The 14704-nt window shown below is 41.8% G+C and overlaps 1 protein-coding gene across 2 annotated transcripts in view; it reads right to left on the bottom strand.

Moving 5' to 3' along the window:
- The window catches only part of AATK (apoptosis associated tyrosine kinase), a 293143-nt gene that overhangs the window by 57120 nt on the left and 221319 nt on the right, over positions 1–14704 (bottom strand). For both annotated transcript variants that reach the window (XM_068110486.2, XM_078774271.1), the window contains 2 exons: positions 3172–6748; positions 1049–1193 (listed from right to left, as the gene is read on the bottom strand). In XM_068110486.2, coding sequence (XP_067966587.2) covers positions 1049–1193; positions 3172–6748 — 3722 coding nt within the window. The remainder of the gene's footprint in view (positions 1–1048; positions 1194–3171; positions 6749–14704) is intronic.

Here is a 14704-nt window from a genome sequence, read left to right as displayed (position 1 = left end):
AGAGAGATATAATTGTGAGGAACAGAAATGAAAAAACGAGATGTGTGTGTGTGTGTGTGTGTGTGTGTGTGTGTGTGTGTGTGTGTGTGTGTGTGTGTATGTGTGTGTGAGAGTATGGGAATGTGTGTGTGTGTATGGGAATGTGTGTGTGTGTGTGTGTGTGTGTGTGTGTGTGTGTGTGTGTGTGTGTGTGTGTGTGTGAGTATGGGAATGTGTGTGTGTGTGAGGGAAAAAAAAGTGAAAGCGGAGTTGTATGAAAGCGTGAAGGCGGAGGAAACCTGTCATCACTGCCAGCAGTTATAAAGTGTCAGTTCTAGTTATTATTATTATTATTATTACGAAAACAATACTACTGTATTACGAAACCTGGGCTAATTTGTCTGAAGTGGCCTGAAGGTGAGCCATGAAGGCATGAAGCCTAAAGCCTATATGTAAGTACTGTGTTGTTGGAAGACCCGTAACGTCTATGCTTTCGATATTTGATGGTCATTTTAACAATCGGTTTGTTTGTGTTTCACACTGAATGAAAAACGTAAAGGTAAAACATGGTGATTGTGATATATGACAGATTTGACGATATGTTCAAAACGAAATTGGAATCAAAATGGGGGTGTGCGGAGTCAGCCACTGTACCGCCGCCGTAATGACATCACTCACCCCTGTCATGTGACCAGATCCTCAGGTCTGATTGGTGTACGTTTGAGGGGACATACGGACATACAAGCACTGTTCTAGACGGCTTTGCCCTATGGGCTACGCCGTAAAAATCTTCAATAATGGACAATAACATACTATCTATAAAGTCAACATCAAACAAAAGTGGCTCTATCCATCAATGAACGAATTCTGCAAATTTTTTGGTCATTGCCAATATGAAAAGAGTGAATAAAAATAGCAACAAATACACTTTAGTGAAAAGTAATTCCTAGTCATACAATAAAAACAACCAAGTATACCTAACTCCATCGTTGGCTTATTTGCTCATTTATGTCTGAGGGATGATGATTAATTCTGAGAATGATTTTGTTGCACAATCCAGCAGAGTCACCTGTCAAGCAGCCCGAGCTTTCTGGAGGTGTAGATGTATTGAGTGCAGGTGAGACTGGGACATCAACACCTTCCGCTGCATCTATCTCGGTGAAATTCACATCATCCGCGTAAGGTTTCTCTCCCAACTCACTGGTGGGACTCTCCTGCCAAAGAGGGTTTGACACATGTAGCAGTGTTTCCTTTTACCTCATTTGACATTATTTTGATTCCATTCTACACGCATTCTTTGTGCTATCTACATCCTTGATAACGAATTTCAAGCACGCATGCATTACTTGTACTTAAAGGTGTGAAAGTGTATTTTTCAACACTCATGAGTATATTTCAGAAAACAAACATACCTATAGGAAATTCTTCCTCTTAATTACACCCCGTTTCATTAAGTTGGGAACAACAGTTCACAGAGTAAGTATTGTTGGTCGAAGTCTTTCATGAACCAGTTGGCATGACCTGGTTCAACGTGAGCTGGTTATGGCAGGTATTTTTAAACCTTGCCACTGTGTCACCTTTGGAACCTTTCACATGCATCAGTAATCGATGCTGATAGATGGGTCCACAAATTAATGACATCTTTTTTTTTGATGTGATAGCCTACCTGCATAACACAAGTCTGACAGTTTATAGTAAGGTCGACAAACCCAGAACTAAACAGCTCAAAGGTAATAAATCTACCTCGGCACCATCATGACTTCTACAGGAATTTGATTCTTCGAAATAGTGTTGATGTTCAAGGAACATACATGAAAAACATGTTATCAATGGTCTTTGTGTGAAATATAATACAAACCTTTTCCATGATGATTTTTTTCATTTCATTAAAAAAAAAAAATTCATTTAGAAATATTGAAACGAAGGTAAGGTTTCAAATGATTCTGTTTGTATACCTCAGCTACGGAAATAAATAATTACCTCCACAAAAAGTTGTGGACGAGTTATGTTTTGACACCTGTTTGTCTGTTTGTCTCTCTGTGAGCAGAATATCTCAAAAAGTTGTGGACGGATTCAGCCGAACCTTGGTGGATAGGTTGGGTGAGCGATAAGGACGAATTGATGAGATTTTGAGGAAGATCCAGATCCGAATTTAAAACAGAATTCTCAGTGATTCTTCACCATTGAGGAATATGACCAAAAACGATATATAGCACGATATTCCTCAACGTTTTGGACAGGTTATGACAAAACTTGGTGGATGCATTGGCAAGGTGACAAGAACAAGCCGATTCGATTTTCTTTATAAAACGTAAACTGTTGAGCCTTCTTGAGGTATGCACTCTACCAGGTGTCGTTCTAGTTGTCCAATTGGTGACACCAATGACCATTACCATTGACCACAACAACAACAACAGGCATTTTAAGGACATTTTCCCTGCTAGAGCGGGGGTTAGCCTTGCGGGCCCCATGACGATCTTCTCCATTTTGCCCTATTTTCTGCATCTCCCCTTGTTAATCCCCTTGCCCACATTTCTTCTTTCACCACCTTTAGCCAAGCCTTTCTCGGTCTTCCCCGTCCTCTACTTCCTTATACATTCATTTCCATCACTCTTCTCAACCAGTCACTTTCATCCTTCCTCAACACATGACCAAACCATCTCAACCTGTTCCTCTTCACAGCATCCATCACAGGCTCTATTCCCATCATCTTTCGCAATTCATCATTTGTCTTCCTCTCTCTCGACGATACTCCGCACATCGACCGAACCATTCGCATTTCCACCCTTTCCAGCCTTCGTTGCTGCTCTACGTTCATTTCCCATGTCTCGCTCCCATAAATCATAACACTTCTCACACATGCAGCATACACCTTTCCCTTCAGCTTCAACGACACTCCCCTCCTCGTCAGCACGCCACTCAGTTCCCAAAACTTCTTCTCCCGACCATTACCATTGACCAATGAACAGTATTAGCCCTCCTTTTTCTTGTCCGTGTTTAACAATTAAATAATATGGTTTGAAATGTTAAATAAATTGTACATTCAAAATATTTATTTCGATTAAAAGGATTAAAAGTTTAATTACAATGATACACAGTGCATTTCTCATGAGAACAAACATTTCAACAATCAAATCATTAATGTGAGATATGAGACTACGAATTAGTTAACTGCTGCAAGTACTACTTTACCTCATCAAAGAGGTAGACTGTCACATCATCGAAGAAAGAAACCATCTTTTTGCGGCATGATGAATCTTGCTCGACAATCCCGGGCGGTGGCTCAGGAGCATCACGAAGCATGCTGCGGAGAATGCGTCCGTCCGTCGGCCCGGTCACCACGATAGGAATGGCTGCCGTACCCAATTCTTCACCTTCACTCTCAGACGAGTTCCCCTGCACACTATAGCACATCATATCATCATCTGAATCTTCACTGTTCTCCTCATCTTCACTGTCCTCTCGTGAACATTGGGAATCCTTTTTTTCATGGCTTTTCTCAGTTTGCAGAGATACATTTTCAAGATCCTCAAAACCTTCTTTTGAACTATGCACAGGTGCATCACTTTCCCCTACTGGCGTGACTGAGAAGGCGGCCTGTGGCAGTAATACAACAGATTTGGATTGGCTTTCAGTCTCAGAATTGTCAGTAATAAGGGAAGTGCAAGAAACATATTTCTGAGGCTGTAGTAGATCATCCAAAAGGACAGTTTGATTTTCAACAATGCTGGTAACTGAATTATCCTGTAATCTAGTTAGACTGACATATTTGTCCTGGTCATTGGGTTTGTGAGGTATTGATACTCTCTCAAATCCTACATCCTCAACACCACTCAGACAGCTTGTCTTGTTTTCTTTTAGGTGAGTCCAGCATTTGTCCACAACTCTTTGATCTTCTAAGTTCATAGCAATGGCTGTAACTGTGAAAGATTTAGGCTGAAGCTGAAGATCATCCTTTTCTGACCCTTCAAGGTATTTGGATTCCTCAGTTGATGGATTCTCGGAGTCAAGGTCATAGTCAGAAAAATATGCAGAATCGCGATTAGGGGGCTCCAGTCTAGATAGTTCCTGCTTTTTATCCTTCTCACCACATTCTGATTGTTTGTTTTTATCACATTCCAGTTCCAGTGTACCTGTATTGATGCTCAGCTCATGGAGTGGGCCATCGGACATCTCTGTAGTGGCTGCTTTACCACCTTGCTGTCGTAATTTGACAGGCTCTTGCCCACTAGGTGCTGGTGACTCTACATTCTCTGTGTCATAGCCACTGTCAGCTGCACCAACCTGATGGGGAGAGAGATTTGATACGGGGCTGTCAAAATCAACCACTGCATCGCATGGCTGACCAGAAACCTCTGGTGATATTGCTTGCAGCTCTTGGTCGTTAGTTGTACTTTGCGGGACTTCACAAGGCTCATCTTTCATTTGGTCTATTTCAAAACTTGGTATAATATCCTGAGGGATATTTTCTACCTGTTCTTCCTTGTCACTTCCTTCTTCATCAAGTTCTTTGTTGGTACTAGACCTCTCTGTATCAAGAGTTTCCCATTGTATCTTCATACCAGTCTCTTTGTTTTCATTTACACTGTCAGATGGGATTGCTGAATTAGAATGGTCTGCCAAGTAATCTTGAGGATCAAGGCAGTTCATGCTCTCAGATACGACAAGAATTGGAGACCGGCTGCTCCAGGAGCTCACTGTGGAAGAACCTTTCATGAGAATGTCTTGAGTTCCATCACAACTTGTAAGACTTTCAGTGTCTTGATCAACTGAATGGAAATTGTCATCAAAACCATCATATTCTGGCCTTCCCATCTGCTCGGAAAAACCATGGCAGTTTGATACACCTGTGATTTGCTGGAGATGTACACCTTCCATGAGATGAGAATATCTGGACGGGTTATCAGGATTTTCAAGGCCCATTCTGTGTCTTTCACATTCACAATTATGTAAAACATTATTGGGCAATTCACAGCAGTGTGAGCTGCGCAGTGGGTATGCACAGTGGTGAGGAATTATATAACCTGGTGCACAACACCCTCCTCTTACCAGGTGGCAACGTGCTCTGTGCAGGCAGACCTCATCAGGGCCACGGTTTGCTATACTATTACATGGAGCTGCCACAAAGTGGCAAAAGTCTTTTTCTGAATCCTGAGGGTAATCGGCACCAGTAAATTCAGGTGTGCCATCAAATACCTGGGGACCATCACAAAGTAGCAGTCCACAATCCTCTGTTGAATAGCAATGTGAATCCTCTTCATCTCCAACATCCTGCCCTGCCACTGTGGATGGAAATGGTGAGAAGTCTGGCCCATATTGTTCAGGCCTTGTTGAATCACAGTAGGAGAATGATGACAAGTTGGGGAATACTGCAGCAGCTGGAAGAGGCCTGTCAGGATATAAGAGGCCAAAGTCTGTACCTCCATCTTGTGAGCAGTGAATTAGTGCCTCAGCCACTTGATCTTGTGAAAATGAACGAGGCCCATGCTGAAAAAATGGTGGTGCAGAGTGTTCTGCAGGTGAGTCAGGAGAGCCATTCCTTGGTCTTATTTTCAAGTCACTAAGCCTCATTACACTTACTGTACGAGGGAATCGGTCAGATGTTGGCGGAGGTGGTGGAGGTGCTCTGGGAGTCAGCCCAAGATGATCCTCACGCGGCGTTGACATGTTAAGAGAATTCCAGTAAGTCATTCCACGGCTTGCAGAGCCAGCATCAAAGGAGCAGCTCTCACCAGGTGCTGGAAATGCCGCAGCAGCAGCACGTCCAGCATACACACCCATTGTGTGTGCTCCTTGTCCCACACGGTATCTCTCATGACTAGGCAGCTCATGCAGAGAATAGCGACGCATATCACCCAGGAGGTGTGCACTTTCTGAGTCCAGTTCATCATCTGAACTTTCTTGAAAAACATCTGGGTATGAATTTTTTTCATTATCATGGCCAACAAGGGGCTCATTGGCAAGTGTACTTGCCGGGCTGAGGCTGCGACCATGGTGACTTAAGAATTCTGTTCGCATCTCCTCAATGCCAGCACTCTGCAGAATACTGAACCTGTTGCGTAAAAGGGAGTCACAGTCATCATCGGCTTTTTGATTTAATACATCACCGGTTTCTCCACCATCTGCTCCACCTCCACTGCTGCTGCTGCTGCTGCTTCCACCACTACTACTTTCCAGGTCCATTGATCGATTGTTCTCATGGCATGCTCGCTCCTCAAGTCTCACAAAGTAATCTCCACAAACGGATGGGCTCCCAGCTGCTAGCACAGGCAATTTGCTGGTTGGTGGGATCAGTCCACTATGACCTGATGAGCAACACTCAAGCGTCGTAAATCGGCCTCCAAGGCCACTCGACCGGGCACCCAGAATATCTTTGGACTGATACATCTCTGAAGAGTGACTGAAGACAGTCTGCTCATTGTGAACAGGCAGTGAATCTGTGACAACACGGCCGAGGTATCCTGGTCGTTCCCAAGAATATTCAAAGGCCAGGCCTTGGCTAGTCTCTGTCACAGTGAGCACATCATCAACTTCATCTTGCAGTCCATCGCTGCTGTAGGACTCGGATAGGTGGTAAGTGGAGGGTTCCCCAGAGTTAACTGTTGCATTCTCAACAGTGCAAGTCGGTTTTAAGGCATTCCACTGGCGCTCAAAGCCATCCTCGCTGTCACGATGTCTGCGGTTATAAAGATAAGTGAGTAGAAGGTGCAGTTCCTCCGTCAATGGCCGCTGTTCACTTGGGAGCCAGCAAAACTGCAAAACTTCATACCTGCACTCCACGGGCCGACAGGTAATTAAAATACAGGTGGAACAAATAGTTTACAATTTTCTACTAAGATAATGAGGGGTTGACCATCCTGACTTTTGATGACCCTTTCTAGTCTAACTGCTTTGAGATATTTACTCCTTTGACTTAAAACGCTCATGCAGTGAAATGCCAGGAAAAGTAGTTAAAATATTTGTTCATGATGACGATGATGACAATATTTTGGCCACTAAAGTTATTATTGGACACTTTTAATATACCAATTTATATAGCAATCACATTACTGTCTATAACACAATTACGCATTATTAGAATTTCTGGTTGTATCATTACTGGCACGTTACTACGTCATGGATGTCTCAACTATATAAAGAGGAAGGATGAATTAGTGGGATGAATTGTCATGCCTGCCTTTGAAATACTTAATGTTCCTACTTTTCAATTGAATACGCCTCAATCTGATTCCTTAATTTTAAAATTGTAAGTTATGGTTGCCTTCAAGCCAAAGATGGCCATTCATATTTAACTTGTGAATACCTGGGAGTGTAACTTTGTTTATCATGTAAGAACTGCTACCTGCATTGGAACTACACTCTTGAGATAGCAATAATTTCAAGGAATATCTAAAAAGACCCTAATACTTTTCTAGCTACAGTTCAGGCAAGAATTTGTAATTTCACTATGGGGCTGGCATTACCTTACAGGCTAGGACCTTGGAATTCCATCAGGAATAAAGCTCAGCGAAATAAATTCAAATATTGGTATGCCAAGTCTGGCATAGCATTACCTCGCATACTGTTCATCAAAATACATTGTGGGATATTTAATGTCTACCAACTACTGCGAACAGATGGGCACCCAGCTTAACGTCCAACTGAGGGACAGCATACCCATTGATTCAATGCTCTGTCTGCGAAGCACCAATCCAAAAGTTTATAGTAGAGAAAACAGAGTTGAGATTGAACAAAGAAAAAACACCTCACAGGTAAATGCTTTAACTCGGCTCCATTATGTTAAAGTAGTGTGTGTGTGTATATGTATATGTATATATATATATATATATGTATGTATACATATACATATATATATATATATATATATATATATATACATATATATATATACACATATATATATATATATATATATATGTATGTATATATATATATATATATATATATATATATATATATATATATATATATATATATAATATATAAAAAATATATATATATATATTAAAATATATATATATATACAAAACAAAACAAAAAAATATATATATATATTGTTACATTTGTGGAAGGTAGACAATGGTTACCTTGATTACCTTAGAGCCATGTTAGAATTGTATAAGTCGTGTGCTCTGACTGTCGTGAAGAAGAAGAAACCCTATGTATCATAAGTAGGGATCCGGTAGACCGTATGTTGTGTAAATGTATAAGTCTCCCCATGAGAGGGGTGTGGTTATGTTAATTAGTTAGGGATTATGGGTAATGAATCCCCTGTATGTAATTGCCTCTGTTATGTTTCCTCTGTTCCTTATGATAATGCAGCACGCACACACACAAAGCCAGGAAATAGTGCATTAAAAGACACTAAATAAAAGCTAACTGGAAACAGGACTTTGAGCACCAATGATGATACCACCGACATGTGATAACATCAAGCAGGCAGGTCCGGGAGGCCACGCCCCGGATAGCAGTGATTGGTGACATTTGTCGAGCAATGAAGAGATGGACTCTCTGGTTGGAGCAAGCACGGGCGGTGTCGGATGACGTCAGAGCCTTGAGTACAAAGCAGTTGGAGGGCGGACCTTTTCTCTCTCGGTTTCTGGATCTGGAAGTGAACGGTCACCAATAAGCTCTTGCGGTGGGATGAGCTCTTGCAGTGGGACAAGCTCTTGCGGTAGGACAGTCTCAATGAATGGTCAAAGTTTACGAGCTCTTGGCTGTGGGGTTTGGTGGCGAACGGTCGTGTTTCGACATTTTTCCTCCTCTTGCATTGGAACATTGGTGCCGTGCAGTCACAGTTCATAGCGCTCTTGCACTAGGGACATTGGAGTTTGTGACCATCGTGAGGAGGAGCGAACTGCGGACCGAGGCCTGCGACTTCCCGCGCATGGACTGCAGACTGAGGCCTGCGTTTCCCGCGAGCGAACTGTGCACGGAGGCCTGTGCTGTTCCCGCCAAGGACGCTGGGGTTTAAATGATTCCCGAGGGGGTTCAGGAGACGCTCAGAGCTAAGTACCTAAAAACACACACACATTTATTTTCACCAGTTATTTTTCCCCTTTTTGTGGTATACGAGTCTGTGTGGGGATGTCCCATTTAGGAACCTTAGTTTTGCCGTGTGTTATTTTGTTACCGGCATTTCTTCAATAAAGCCGATATTTTTGAGCATTTTAAATCCTGTGTCAGCTTGAATAAATCATCGCAGGATCGATGACGTCCGGTGGGACCCATGAAGTTAAGCACTTCGCCCTCCCCCACGCGCGTGTTGTATTATGTATGTATATATATATATATATATATATATATATATATGTATATATATTGTATATATACAGTCACGTGAAAAAGTAAGTACACCCCATGTAAAGTTTTGACTTTTTCAACATATTTCAACTTACAGCTATTTGATCTTCATTTCAACAATATTGATAGATAAAGGTGATATAATAAAACAAATATCATGAAACATTTACATTTTGTAGTCCATTGTATAATTTAAATAAACATAAATGCAAATTTCGCATGTGGAAAAAGTAAGTACAACCTTGGCTCTAATAGGAGGTATTTCCCCCTTTGGCAGAAACAACCTCAAGTAGGCATTTCTTATAACTGTCTACCAGTCTCTGACATCGACTGGGAGAAATTTTTGCCCACTCCTCCATGCAGAATTATTTCAGCTGTGCGATGTTTGAAGGGTTTCTTGCATGCACAGCTCGTTTCAAATCCCCCCCACAACATCTCGATGGGATTTAGATCCGAGCTTTGACTTGGCCATTCCAGAACCCTCCATTTCTTTCTTTTCAGCCATTCCTTGGTGGATTTACTGGTATGTTTAGGGTCATTGCCATATTGCAAGGTCCACCCTCAGTTGAGCTTCAACTTTCTGACAGATGGCGTCACATTATCCTCAAGCACCCTCTGGTAAAATGAAGAATTCATAGTGGATTCTACGATGGTGAGCTGCCCAGGCCCTGATGCAGCAAAGCTGCCCCAAACCATAATATTCCCACCACCATGCTTTACAGTTGGTATCAGGTTCTTGTGGTCAAATGCTGTCTTTGGTTTTCGCCAAACATGTCTTCTGGTACTGTGGCCAAATAGCTCTACCTTTGACTCATCTATCCAGAGCACATTGTTCCAGAAGTTCTGGTCTTTGCCTCGGTGGTCATTGGCAAACTTTAGTCTTGCCCTGATGTTCTTTCTGGACAGCAAAGGTTTCCTCCTGGCACACCTCCCATGTAGATCAAATTTGTGCAGCCTCTTTCTTATGGTAGACTCGTGCACTTTGACATCAACAGTGGCAAGAGCTATGTGTCGGTCCCGTGATGATATTCTGAGATTCTTAGAGACTTCTTTCAGCATCTTGCGGTCTGCTCACGGGCTGAACTTGCTGGGGCGGCCTGGCCTGAACAAGTTGGCAGTTGTTTGGAATCTTCTCCACTTATAGCTGATCTTCCGGACAGTCGAATGATTGATTTCAAATTGTTTGTAGATCTTCTTAAATCCCTTCCCAGACTCGTAGGCATCTATAACCTTCTTTCTGAAGGCCTCAGAGAGCTCTTTTGATCTAGGCATGGTGACGCGGCACACTTCAACAACAAAGAGCAAACCAAACTAAATGTCTGAGGTTTAAATAAGACAGGTTCCTCCAAGATCCTCTCTAACGATGTTCTAATCATTTGCACCTGAGCTGGTGCACCTGATTCTAATTTTAGGTATTTGAAGTAGTGATAAATGTAGGGGTGTACTTACTTTTTCCACATGCGAAATTTGCATTTATGTTTATTGAAATTATACAATGGACTACAAAATGTAAATGTTTCATGATATCTATATATATAAAACACAGTTTGTGCGTGTGTGTGTGTGTGTGTGTGTGTGTGTGTGTGTGTGTGTGTGTGTGTAATGTTACTGATAGACTCCTAAACGGAGAGGCTTACGTGCTTGATATTTGGCATAGACATGGCCATTGAGCCTGGGACGAACAGGGCCTAACTCAAAATATTTGACGATCCATATTTTTTATTCATATTTACCTCAGCGCATTTCAGCGCACGGAATCAACGGAATCAGAGCAGGTGGGCGCTGATTCGCTCAGAGCGATCACATGATGACGCTATGAACGCTATGACGCTATGAAAAAAAAAAATCGCTATGACGCTATGAACGCGATGACGCTATGAACGATATGACGCTATGAAGCTATGAACGATATGAACGATATGAAGCTATGAAAAAAATAAAATCGCTATGACGCTATGAACGCGATGACGCTATGAAACGCTATGAACGCTATGAACGATATGACGCTATGAAAAAAAAAATCGCTATGACGCTATGAAATGCTATGACGCTATGAACGATATGAACGCTATGGACGCTATGACGCTATGAAAAAAAAAATCGCTATGACGCTATGACGCTATGAACGCTATGACGCTATGAAAAAAAAAAATCGCTCGCTTTACCAAGGGGCTCGCTCTCCCCCCGTTCCCCTCCCCTTCCCCCTCCCCCTCCCCTCCCCCGCCCGGCAATGCCGGGTACTTCTGCTAGTTTGTTATATTATATCACCTTTATCTATCAATATTGTTGAAATGAAGATCAAATAGCTGTATGTTGAAATATGTTGAAAAAGTCAAAACTTTACATGGGGTGTATTTACTTTTTCACGTGACTGTATATACACATACATATATATTAATCTTACAATGTGACCATTAGCTGCTTTCTACAATTACAGCTATGTTGGGTCTATAGGACAACAGCGTTCATAATAAACATCTTCCATGAGACTTTCATTGGGTACAAAAAGTTGCATCCAGTTCAGCTCACTTTGAGGTACTCACTCTGCTGATGATCTAATACAATTTTTTTAAATATTCACCATTTTCATTGACCGAGTCAATATTGAAATGAAATGAAATGAAAGCATTCCAAAATGGATATCTGCTCTTTTGCATGAAAATGGTTATCACTCCAAATATGGAAATTTCATGCATTGCTATTGTAAAATACAATTCATAGTTGTTCCTTTAATAAAACATTATCATTATAACACATTTTATTTATCAAAATAATGTATGTCAGTGTGACAATAAAAATGTTTATTTTCAGTTTTTGATGCTCATGTTTATTTTGTTTACTTTTCCACAATCATTGACCAGAATAAGGCCATATGGCTTCAAAGTCACTAAGTGGTTGGAACAGCGATGCATTTATTTCCCTGACGAGACCAAAAAAGGGTGAAACTAGCCAGTAGCTTCGCTGTTAATCTGCTTTGTGACTGCATTTGATCTTAGCATCTTTGCACTGCAAGATGCCCTTCTCGGGCTGCAGTCATGATGTCGGCGTGACAGTATTGTCACGACGTTCCTTCAGGTCGGATAACTTAATTAATAATCCACATAGAATTCCCGACTGCTAAAAAAATGCCTCCTTGTAGTGATTGATTGGGTGGAAGACAATGTGTCCATGTGGCAGCTGGCACTTGTTGGTCCCAGGTCATGCAGTAATAGCTATTGTTACGTGTTCCTCCCCGACCTCCTGGTCTCAGTATACCTCCGAACCCCGGGAGGAATCACGGCAGAAAAATATATATTTCCGTGTCGAAATCAATAAGGAAACAACACCAATGATTACGAACAAACCAATAATATATTATAAATCACACAGGAATAACATTACCACCAATGACAATTAAGAGTGCACTCTCTATTCCATCAGCTAGCATGCATAAAGTAACTCACAGTGTTCCAGGTGAGTGGAAAGAACCTTCCCCAATGTCTCTATATTCCCGTCTTCAAGCTCAGAGTTGGTCCTCTCCAGTGATCAACGGAACGATGTCGACTCTAAACCAGAATCTCGTTCCGAGGGCAGGCACAGACACGCCGCCCAAAACGGCACCAAAGCGCACGCGACCCAAAGCGGAGAAAAGGGTCACGTGGTTAAAGTGGCACAAAGGCGCACTCACGGCGACTGGGAAATCCAAAGGCCCCCTTCAGGTACGAACTTTCACTGTTCACGGTCGGCGAGCCGCAAAGTAATCGTCAGAAGCCTCGGTGCACACACACACACACCACAGATACGTCTGATCGTGGTGGAAACGGTTGACAAAGCAAGGAAAGTTTGCTCGACGTGCGAAGCGCACAAGTCAAAATGGCGGACGGCTCGTACTTGAGATGTAATCACATGACGATGGTTCCTCCGAATCCAACGCCAACCTGACACGCAGGTTTGATCAGTCACAGCGATAACAACTCTATCGCGGAATCCCTTTCCAGGAAACCCCAAAGTTCACTCGTGTCTCTTGCTCGACAACGGTCGATCCAGAACGCAAAGCAACCAGCTTCTTCTCCGACTTTTTTCACCGCCTCCTCCTCCTCGCTCGTCGTTTTCCGGTGCACGATTTCCTGTATCATTTTAAGTTAACCTTTTTAACTTTAGATAGCTGTTCCTGAATAATAAACCTTTTGAGAATAATAATAATACCTAATATCAGAAACATGTCAAGTGGGTCAAAACCCCAATAACGGAAGTTACGAACCCGTAACACTATCATGTGACTCAATCTGGTGTCCTTACCAATCACAGTTAGGGGTACTTCTTTAACTATATATATATATATATATATATATATATATATATATATAATCGTTAGATTAAATAAGACGCGGACGTAGCTTCAGGACGTCGATCTTTAATTGTCGACAAGCTTTCGACCAACAAAGGTCTTTTCTGAGTCTACAAAAACAGCAGGCAAGTATATCAGTCAAGTATGTATGGTGATATGTGTGTGAGATGTGTGATGTGTGTAGAAAATGCATACAGAAGGAAGAGCCACGCCAAAGTTCACTCACCAGCCCCAAGTTCAACGGAAGTGACCGTTTGCGTTACAGTTAGGGTGCACGTGCATATACAAATATAGAGATATACATACATAAACACACAAGCATATATTCATATCCCATTTATATTCATATAATATATTTATATATTTATATAAATGACATATAAAGGTAGAATGAATGAATGAATGAATGATGAATGAATGAATGAATGAATGAATGATGAATGAATGAATGAATGAATGAATGGGTTACGGTTAACAATTTGATTGGGTTGATGTGGGAACATGCTTTAGTCATCAAAATTTATGCCATGAGGGACTTTTGTCCGAAGTTTGTGTATCCAAAAGGACTCACGTTTCAGAATCGTGGTGTGTGATCGATTTGCCAATCACAAATCGATCACACACCACGATTCTGAAACGTGAGTCCTTTTGGATACACAAACTTCGGACAAAAGTCCCTCATGGCATAAATTTTGATGACTAAAGCATGTTCCCACATCAACCCAATCAAATTGTTAACCGTAACCCATTCATTCATTCATTCATTCAGCATTCATTCATTCATTCATTCTACCTTTATATGTCATTTATATAAACTAGGGCATGCCCGTACTATATATATATCTAAAATTATAAGCCCCCCCCTCTATTTACATGAAATGGTTTGGTCCATTCGCAAAGCCAAAGCGAACGGCTTGCGAGTACGGTGACAATCCCCCCCCTCTATTTACATGAAATGGTTTGGTCCAAAGCGAACGGCTTGCGAGTACGGTGACAATCCCCCCCCCTCTATTTACATGAAATGGTTTGGTCCAAAGCGAACGGCTTGCGAGTACGGTGACAATCCCCCCCCTCTATTTACATGAAATGGTTTGG

This window comes from Myxine glutinosa, chromosome 3 (genome assembly GCF_964187855.1).
Source record: "Myxine glutinosa chromosome 3, kmMyxGlut1.1, whole genome shotgun sequence".
In the NCBI taxonomy this organism is placed as follows: Eukaryota; Metazoa; Chordata; class Myxini; order Myxiniformes; family Myxinidae; genus Myxine; species Myxine glutinosa.
Note: the sequence above shows the minus strand (reverse complement) of the source record. Positions and strands in the feature narration are given on the sequence as shown.